We start from the raw sequence: 10,404 nt of genomic DNA on the forward strand, positions 1-10,404 counted from the left end.
TCTAGAAGAAAAATGCTCTTGTCAAAGGAAAAGATCAACATTGGCAGCACTAATATAATTGAGCAGATAATCAAAGCTTATCCTGGTGACGCTTGTGCCCAGATTTTTGGGCCTAATTTCTGTACATTCTGCTGAAGCTTCTTTGCTTCTTCAATAGCTTGTGCCGCCTCTGATTTCTTGTTCTCAAAGAGCATTTTGTCCTTTTCCATTGTCCTTAAGTGATTAAAAAGAACATCTTTTACTGAATAAACATCTTCACTGGCTGGCCAACTTTACTAAAAGAACAAATAACACGTGAACGGAGGATACAGTCCAGGCATCTTAGATTTCATACAGATTTTCGAAAAGGTTGACTTCATACAGATAAATCCAAGTAGTTACCTAATCTTCTGTTGGCTGAATTCTTAATGTATCAATCTTGCACCATTTTTTCAATCAACTTTCGAACTGTGCTCTGGTTGGCTTCGCCATCAAGCTTGCCCTGAAGCTTAGCTACAGTCACATAATCCATTGAAAGTGCATGGTATAATGCATGTAATGATAATATTATGTTAAGAGAAATTCCCATGCATTGTCTTTGTTAACAGAATAACCATCAAGGATTTAAGGACATTACCTTCATGTACCTTTATGTTGGGCTAATTATAATTATGTTGTTACTGCAGGAAATAGATAACATTGCTGAACTGAACATTGTAGAGGATTTGGATAACCGACCTTCCAAAAAAGCAAAAATTTCTGAATTAGGTGTTCTGGAGCGAAAACCAATGTCACCAACTATGTCAGCATCTTCTCCAAATTCTGAATGTTTTGAATCAATTGTGCCAGAATCAGACATTCAGATAGATCGTGATCCATTGGCATCACCTCCATCCCCATCTAGCTCGACATTATCTCTTGTTTTACCATTACATGATGTTAAGGAACCAGATTCAAATAAAGAGATCAAAATTGTTCAAAAATATGATTATCTACCACAAGGTATTTGTTTCATTTATTCTGTGTACTTTTTTATTCAATATATTATTAAATTATATGTCAGCATCTACTCCAAATTCTGAATGTTTTGAATCAATTGTTCCAGAATCAGACATTCAGATAGATCGTGATCCATTGGCATCACCTCCATCCCCATCTAGCTCGACATTATCTCCTCTTTTACCATTACATGATGTTAAGGAACCAGATTCAAATAAAGAGATCAAAATTGTTCAAAAATATGATTATCTACCACAAGGTATTTGTTTCATTTATTCTGTGTACTTCTCTATCCAATATATTATTAAATTATTTGATTTTTTTTTGCAGACTATACATTGACCGATTATGATCTATGTGCTCATATAATAATTGAATCATCTTTGAGAAAACAAGAGTTGGTTCAGATAGATGGAAGTATTGTGTTACAAAATCAATTGATGTGCTTGCTTGATGAAAAAGAGTGGGTAAATGATGATGTAAGTATACCCTTACTCGAACAGAAATTAGTTTCTAATCACTAATATCTATTACTAATGTATTTGTTTGAAAATAATCTTAATTATAGGTGATCGATGCATATATATATGTTGTATAAGGGACCAAATACATGTCCAGAATGGCAATAAAGTATATTTTGAGAGTCCTTTTGTTATCTCACTATTAAAACGGGATGGTAACCTTGGCATACAACAAAATAGTGCCTTCATTACAGAGATTGTCAAGAAATATATGGAGCATGACATGGTAATATCCGTATCCATAATTTTCATGTTCATGTTTCAATCAATATTTATTTTTCTTTTCCTAATTATCTTTATTACAGATTGAACTTCCAATAAATACCAGCAACACACATTGGTATTTAGCTATTTTAAATTCCAAAAAACGTGAGATTCAAGTACTGGACTCATTGTGTTGGAAGTTTGACCGAGATGATCTCTCTATTACGTTTAGTTACATCATCAGTTTTAATCCTACATGTAAATGACATAAATTCATACATTGTTAATGTCTATCTTTTCTTATCACTAAATCTTTTTCAGCTACGAGGAATACAATTTCATTTGGACCTTATTAAAAGTCAAAACTTGATTAACGAGGATTGGAAAGACGTTGATCTTACTGAATGGAAGATCACGGAACAATTTCAAAAGCCAGTTCAAAAAGACAGTTCTTCATGTGGTTTATTTATGGTCAAATTTATGGAATATTTCGCCGTAAGTGCACTATCATACGCAATTACACAGGTATATCTCTTTTTGTTTAATAGAAAGTATATCAATTTTACATAAAGTATGTCAATTTTTGAAAATATACTAATAATTGTTTATATTGCACAGGAAATGATTACTTCATTTAGGTTCAAGTTAGCCATCATACTATTATGTTGGAAAACAAACACTGCATCAATCACTACAATCGTTGAAGAAACTGACGATGACACCAATGGAGATCCTGATGATGTTCAAATATTGGAAAGTCTAGATGATATAAAAAACTCAAAACACAAAATCCCATTATCGGTTGAAATGAAATACAGATCACTGATATCTATTCTTTCTAATATGAGCTTACATGAGTTAACATCTGGACTTTGTAGCTTCATTAAATCCATCAATTACACCGAGATTTTAGAGTAAGTCATTTCAAATTAGTAATAAAATTGTACAATATCTTACTTATTTTCTTAATGATTCATTATCTTAATTTTTTCCATTACTAGGAAAGTATGGATCCAAAGTTCAAAGCCATATCCAATAAGCTTGTCTCTCAGAAAACTACAAGGAATGCTAAAGGATGATTTACCTATGGACCGAGATTGCTTTAATTTGGTCATACGGAAGTTTATGTTTGATGACATCCAAACGGCACAAAAAACAAAACAATTGATAGCAAAACATTATATGGACATGAAATTTTGGGTATGTTCTTAAATTCATTATTTACTTTTTTCTATATTCTTATTTTTTAAGCACTTTTCTAACCAATTATTTTTATGTGCTAGATGACTACTGATTTTGGATGGCACCCAGATTTTCGTAAAAAGTTAGATGTTGAACAACTAGCAAATTCTGTTCGTAGTTGGCCTGGTATCAAATATAATGTTTCAAAATGCAAATCGGTAAGAGCACTTTTGTATACTTTGGACCACATATTTTTTATTACATCTAATATATGTATCCTATTTTAGATCCATATTCCAGTACAATCCAACAATGATTTCATTCTATTCACATTGGACAAAGATAGCAGAATAGTGTATATTTTGGACCCTGCTCCTATTAATCCCATTTACAGATGCAACCCACTCGCAAAAAATGTGCACAAAATTATATGGATTGCAGAACACTTACCAAAAGCAATGTCAAAGGCATGCCCTGGGTCTAGATGGAACGAGAACATTCTTCTATGGCATCAAAAAGTCCTAGATGATATTCCAATTTATAACAGGTATTTTTGAATAGATGAATATTATATACTGAGAAATTGTTGTTTTGGAAATGAATTTAAATTTAAATTAATAACATATATATTCTTATATATTAGGGAACTTTCCGGTTATATTGTTCCCCTGTTCATGTCCACATGGGAAGATGAAAGACCACATTTGCCATTTATAAAGGTAAATATCAAGACAATATTTATCATTTAATGTTATATTATAATTACACATCTAATTTTGATGCCATTCGTTTACAAAAATAATGGTTGTGCAGGATGGATATGAACTCAGAAAACTAATTTTGGGCCAACTATTAACATTCAAGGACAATGAATGTGAAGATAACATGCCTGCGGGTGTACTTGAATTCATCAGTTGTATCAGGAAAATCCAATTTAAATCTGGTAAATATAGTACAATTTGGGAAATTTCGTAATAACAAATTCTTTTTTCAAGATTGATTGTTTTGTCATACTAACTTATATTTGCTCAAACAGGACGTGCATGCTATTTCTGAAGAAGGTGATGGCCGAAATCTGGGCCGAGACCATCATCTATATAATGTGTCATCACAAAGTATCAAGGTGCACATGGAACGACTAGCGCAAGGAGGGGAATTCCTTGCTCACGATTGGCTCTCCTCAATCACACAGACAACCTAAAACATAGATAGAAGCAAACCTCTTAAGAAACCGTGTAATGATAGTGTGCTTTCTGTACTCCCATACTGTCCTTTTTGTCAACTGACACTGGAATAACAATGGAGACAACCCCGTTGCAATGTGATCATCTATCGCCGGAACAAAGTCTACGACTGTTTGCTGCTACCATAGTTTTTGTGAGGCAATTGCCAAGTTTTGTTCTCCCGCAAAGAAGAAAAGATTTCCAACTTCCTTGGACTCCTAATTATGTATATTTGCTTCCATGCCTTCGATCTTTTTTGAACTTGCTATGCTATGTTCCGGTTGTAACTAAACTTGCTATGTCCGATCTATGCTATGTCAAATTTATCTGCATACTATTTTGATCATGTTGCACGGGATAGCATGCATTTGAGGGTTCGGATATAAGGGAGGCGGTTGCGGGGGTGAAGAAATGAGGGGTGATCAGGTGCTATCGACGGACATATAGGGGGCAAATTTGACAAGTCGGGTTGTGGATGCTCCAACTTGGATAAGGAATAAGCAGATGCCCATACAAGAAATCTTTACCTAATAATAAAGAGGCTATTGCTTCCGTCGGAAAACCCACCGCTGCCATTTTTCAAAAAAACCACTGTCTTTTAGGTAATTAAACCCGTAGTACCTTTTTATGTGTTACGAACAGGAAAACGTTTAATTTTTGCAGAGAGCCCCCTATGGCATTGGATAAGAGAAACGCATCTGGGTTGACAAAAAACACACGAGAGGGATATCGCTTCTGCCCTCATAATCCCACATCGATACTTCACAGATAATTTCATCACTTTATATACATGCGCCTTGGTGATTTTACAAGAGGCAACGAAAATCAACAGAGGAACAAATTCGAGAAGAAGAAATTGGAATGACACGAACAGAGGTGGAGCCGCGAGACAGAGGGGGTTAGGGGCGAAGGAAAGGGGTTGGCACCGACGATGCATAGGTGGAGGTGGGGGCGTCGGGGTTAGAGGATTCAGGCAACCGGCGGGGTAAGGCTTGCCGGAAACGCAAGAAGCACCATGGGGGCAGAAGAGAAAAGAGAGGAGACCGGGGGTAGGAGTACTGGCTGGCGCTCGGGCACTGGAGCTGGCCCCGTCGCCCCCAGTCTCCAGCAACCCTCCACAATGGCCCCATAGGCCGACCTCGCAGAAGCACACCATGGGAGGCGGTCACGAGGTGCAGAGGTGGGAGGCGGTGGATGAGCAGAGGAGGAGGGAAGTGTGGGCGCCATTGGAAGGGGTAGTCGGGGAGATTGGGGATCCACTGGGGCTCTCTCCCCTAGCGGCACGGGGTGGAGGAGAGGAGGGGGGCTGGGGATCGGGCTAGGTTAGGGGATTTAGGAATGGGTAAGGCTGGGCCTTGGCACGCCTAATGGGTTGTGCACTACTACTCTCTCTCTTTCCTTTAATTTCTTTCTCTAAATTCTTTAATTAAAAATGTGTGGTATTATTTTTTCCCGTTGCAACGCACGGGTCCTTTTGCTATCTTTACCTAATAATAAAGAGGCTATTGCTTCCGTCGGAAAACCCACCACGGCATTTTTATAAAAAAGCCCCTGTAATTTTTGTTATTCAACCCGCGCTCCATCATTTATCTGCAACGCAAAAGGAAAAAACGATTCGCTACAAAAATTATACGCGTACGCATCGCCTCCTCTCGTCGACCCTCGGCCACCTTGGCCTGTGCCCAGGCCGCCGCCACACCACTCGCCGCCACGGCCGACCTCAACCGCCACCGCTGCCGATCTCAACCCACCCGCCTCCGCGGCCGTACCTCTCCCCGCTCACTGCCCCCGTTGCGGCGCTCGAGCGCATCGCGTCGACCCTGGTCCACCCTAGCGTGTGTACAGGCCGCTGCCACACCACTCGCCGCCGCGGCCGACCTCAACCACCACTGTTGTCGATCTCAACCCACCCGCCTCCGCGGTCTTACCTCTGCCCGCTTGCTGCCCCCGTTTCGGCGCTCGAGCACAGCTTCTGGATCAAATCAACGCGACAGCTACAGTGACTGGGGATGATGCGTCTGCTCGATGCAGAACGGCGGCGACGCGGCGGAGCGAAGTACTTGCAGGTGGAGGCGGGTCTCCATGGCTCACACGGGAACTCCGAGGTTATGGCACGGCAACGGTGACTCCTTATGACCAGATAGAGGCGCCTAACCCTTGGTCCCCTCATCGTATCCCCTCCTCTGGCAGGAACCCATCATCTGGTGAGATCCCCTCCCCATGTCTCCAACCGTGTGCCAAGCACCGGCAAGAAATTTTGTTTTGTTGGGATTTGTTTGGTGATGAATGAATGTATTGAATGTAAGATTGTATTGTTGTAGAGATAGAGAATGGAACACCACCTTCAGTTTGTCATCTGATCCCACACTCTCTACCCCATGAGTGAAATAAGATAACATTTCATTGATCAATTCACGTAGCCTCTTTGTTTTGCTTTGCTTGTCCTGCTTAATTTCTCATCATGGTGGAATTAACAATGGATGGGTTGGTTTCTCAACAAAATAGGATAGGACTGACTACATTAGTTAGTTAGCTTATTATTTTAATAAATCAAAATAATTATGAAAATATTAAAAACGTGTGGTATTTTTTTCTTCCGTTGCAACGCACGGGTCCTTTTGCTAGTATAAAAAACACTCTTATACTATAAGATGGAATGAGTATTTGACAAGATCTCACAAGTACTCATTCTGTCCTAAAATAATTGTTTTAATTTTATACTAGCTTTAATATAAAATTATAATAAATTTAAGACACTTATTTTAAGACAAAGGAAATATGTTTCATTGAACATTCTATGAAAAGCGCCAACTAATTCCAAGTGACCTGGCCTAGCTTGAGCTATTTTTTTTTGTGATTGTTCATGTACTTTTCCAGGGACGTGCAACCCCAAGTTTCTCTGGTTGTGTGACTTGGAGTACTACTGTGAGCAGAGTACTGGACACTGACTCCCCTGAATTTTCTTGTGGTTTGCCATGTTCTTTTTCCTAGTAAAGTCTGATGTAGGTACACTGCAAGACCGACATGTAGGGTAGAGGTACTAATTAAAAAGTGTAGCTAACTGCTTGTGTCAGTGTGAGTGTGTGACTTCTTAGGGCATCTTCAATAATTGTATGATCATCGTTGGTAAATTTGCCACATAGATTATTTTGATGACATGGTGCATAATAAAAGAAGAGAGAGAATGAAATCGTATGAACTTGAAGCAACGGTTCACGCACAAGCTCCGAGGCAAGCATGGTTATTTCTTCCATGTTTAGTGGACCCGCTTAGTTATTTTACATACGATTAACATACACTTCATTAAAGAGCTTGTACGATGTGTTATTGGTTGTTGATGTGGACATACGGACTGTTGAATATGTTCTTATAAATACGCGTTGTGCTGCTTATTGGCGTCATTCATAGGCACCAATCCTGACTTGCTTAATTAGCTCTTCAAGCAGGAGGCAGTTGCTGTTCTCAGGTATGGTGGCAGCGACGGATGGAAACATGCTCTGCTACAGAAATCTGTATATAAACTTTCTTTATTTTTATGCCAGGAATTTTCTGTCGTACCAGCAGCAAATTTTTGGAGCATTTTCAGCTTTCGAGGAGGCAGTGATCGATCTCGGGTGGAAGCAGGGGAATATGGCTGGTCGCAACGGCGTGAAGAAGAGCATTTGGCAGTTTCTCCGCGGCTGCTCGTCGTCATCTACCATTGACACTGGTGGAAAAAGGGCCTTTGGTCGCGGTTCGCAACCGCGACCAAATAGGCGCGACTAAAGGCCCCCCTGTAGTCGCGGTTGCTTAAGAACCGCAACTAAAGGCCCGTCCACGTGGGCGCCAGGCGGCCGTCGGGGCGGAGGACCTTTAGTCGCGATTCTTCTGGCCAACCGCGACTAAAGGCCGCCACAGGGTTTAGCCCCCCCCCCCCCCCCTAAACCTGTTTTTTGTTTAATTTGTATTGTTTTATTTCTTTTGTGCTTTATTTTAATTTTGAAGGAGTTTCACATATTCTACGGTACTACATACATGCATATGAATGTACAATTTCAAACAAATTTGAAATTAGAACCAAAAAGAATTCAAGAGGAATATACAATATATATTCAATATCATCGGATGACCATATACAATTTTGAACAAGTTTCCATACATAATTTAATGCATATAAAGTTCTACGTCCTCGTAATGGTGTTCTCCTTTAGGATGGAGGACTTCCCTCCTGAACCATCCAGCTAGTTCCTCTTGAAGTGGTCGGAAGCGAGCTTCTGGACTAAGCATCACCCGGAGGTTATTCCGCTGAGCATTGGTATCACTCGGAACCCGCTCAGAGGTGTATCTCCAGATCATCTCACAGACATAGTATCCACATAGATTGGTCCCCGCTGGCTGAATATCCCCACCATTCTTAGCCTTTGACCTTTTGAATTCTAGCTCTTTTTTGAATTCACCGACCTTTGTATCTACGAACCGTCTCCAAACCCTACGAGGCAAAGAAAATTAAATGAACAAGAGAGTTATTAGTTACTTGATATTAGGAAATGAACGAAATAGGCCGATCGATATAGAGCGCAAATGAATGAAAATAATTACTTCTGCAGCATTCTTCTCATGCCGCCCCAAAGCTTTGGATCCATATTCAGAGAGTCATGGACGAGACATTCTGAGGTGTCAACTTTAATTACTAGCAGAATCCAGTGGAACCTGCGGACACGATACATGCACAGTACGTCATGCATAACTCATCGATTAGCCGGCCACATACCATGCATGGAGTAAACAAAAGAGAATGTGCTCAAGACAGAAACACTCACCCAAAATGGTAAGGAAATAGAATATCACTTTTGAGTTCCTGCTTTGTAAGAAACTGCCACAGGTCTGCCTCCTTGTCGGCGGGGTGATGCTCCAACACATATCCATTAACGATGTGTGGGTCAATGAACCCAACATCATGGATGTTCCTTACTCTGCATTCCTTAATCTTCATTCTGCATGTATAATAGCGGACACAACAATATAGTTACGACATATATATAGTGCAGGCAATATGAACGAGATGGGGTAGAAATAAATCACTTACAGAACGTAGCAACTGATGATAGATTTGTCGAGCTCGCGCAGATTGAAAAGCTGGAACAATTCACTCAGATGAATTTGTACATAGTAATGTTTGAAGTGATGCTCATATCTAACTTCCGCATAAATATATTCTTTGGCGTTTTTATTTTTTATGTAACCCTTGTACCATTTCAGCAGACCTTTCATTTGTGGAGGTAGATCCTCTTCCTGCGCAGGCTCGACGAGAGGCCCATTCTTCACATATGTAATTACTACCTCCTTCACTGGCGCCTCATCAAGGCCTAACAGTTCCCGAAGAGTAATACCTAAGTTGGCCGCTTGTTCTCTGGCACTCGTTACAGTCAATCCATGTGCTGCCGCAGCTGCTATGATATCGGGGTCATCCGGACCGGCGGCTTTCACTATAAGCGGGGCAATCGATTGTTTACTTTGTTCCCCGAGCTGGGCAACTCGTTTCCCGCTTTTTTTACTTTCTAATTCCGTTTTCTCGGCCTCCTCCAAGGCTTTGTTCTCCTGGTTCTCCGCCCGCTCTTTCTTCTCCTTCAACATGAATGCCTGCCTACGAAGTTCACGTGCATAGTCGTCAGGCAGATTCTTCGCGGCTTGGGACGGTGTGCTCAAAAATGACTTAGCCCACTTCTTTTGCTCATCAGAAAATACTGGCTTGGGCTCGGGCTCTCTTTTCTTCTTGCAGTCCGCCTTCCATTTCTCATGATCAGCGGCCGCGGCCGCGGTAGTTTCCTCGGCACTACGTTCCCAAGGCCTTGTGGGGAGAGGCTTCAGTGATGGCTCCGGTACCTTTGTGGTCTTAGGTACATAAGGGTCCGGGTTAATAATCCAGGACTGCTTCTGCTTCTTTGCCGGAGGTGGATTGGGGGGTGGCGTCTGATCACCCGCCGGACGAGGACTGAGGGGCGGCGTCTGATCACCCGCCGAACGTTGTGGACTGGGGGGCGTCGGCTGACGTGACGGAGGTGTAGGTGAACCGCCAGCACCACCACCACCACCACCACCGCCACCGCCACCACCACCACCGTAGGGGGGTGGACTTGTTGTCCTTAGCGCCTCGCCTGGAAACTTGATAAACTTCTTTTGCCATAGAATGAAATGGCGCTTGACATCTCCAAGTCTTTTCTCCCCTTCAGGTGTAGCAATGTCAATCTCCAGGTCCTCAAACCCTTGGACTATGTCCTCCACCGTGACACGAGCATAGCCATCTTGAATGGGGTTGT

General features: G+C 41.3%; 1 protein-coding gene and 1 long non-coding RNA gene across 2 annotated transcripts; both read left to right on the forward strand.

The window, feature by feature from the left end:
* The first annotated feature begins 246 nt into the window (after positions 1-246).
* On the forward strand, positions 247-1,576 carry LOC123405732. The gene is made up of 4 exons (XM_045099309.1): positions 247-981; positions 1,085-1,237; positions 1,309-1,457; positions 1,547-1,576. Exons 1-4 carry the CDS (start codon positions 621-623, stop codon positions 1,574-1,576), a joined length of 693 nt encoding a protein of 230 aa, XP_044955244.1. The 5' UTR covers positions 247-620.
* A 1,837-nt stretch (positions 1,577-3,413) lies between these two features.
* LOC123404581 lies at positions 3,414-3,981 on the forward strand. Its single transcript, XR_006611856.1, has 4 exons — positions 3,414-3,432; positions 3,529-3,604; positions 3,699-3,828; positions 3,922-3,981. It is a non-coding gene; the product is annotated as an uncharacterized LOC123404581 (long non-coding RNA).
* The last annotated feature ends 6,423 nt before the right edge of the window (positions 3,982-10,404 follow it).

This window comes from Hordeum vulgare, chromosome 6H (genome assembly GCF_904849725.1).
Source record: "Hordeum vulgare subsp. vulgare chromosome 6H, MorexV3_pseudomolecules_assembly, whole genome shotgun sequence".
NCBI classification, from domain to species: domain Eukaryota; kingdom Viridiplantae; phylum Streptophyta; class Magnoliopsida; order Poales; family Poaceae; genus Hordeum; species Hordeum vulgare.

Bases quoted from the DNA above. Each gene is read 5' to 3' on its own strand.
- LOC123405732 (XM_045099309.1), top strand. From the start codon at position 621: ATGTACCTTTATGTTGGGCTAATTATAATTATGTTGTTACTGCAGGAA. The intron at 982-1,084 runs GTATTTGTTTCA...CAATTGTTCCAG, and splicing joins ATATGATTATCTACCACAAG to AATCAGACATTCAGATAGAT. The intron at 1,238-1,308 runs GTATTTGTTTCA...TTTTTTTTGCAG, and splicing joins ATATGATTATCTACCACAAG to ACTATACATTGACCGATTAT.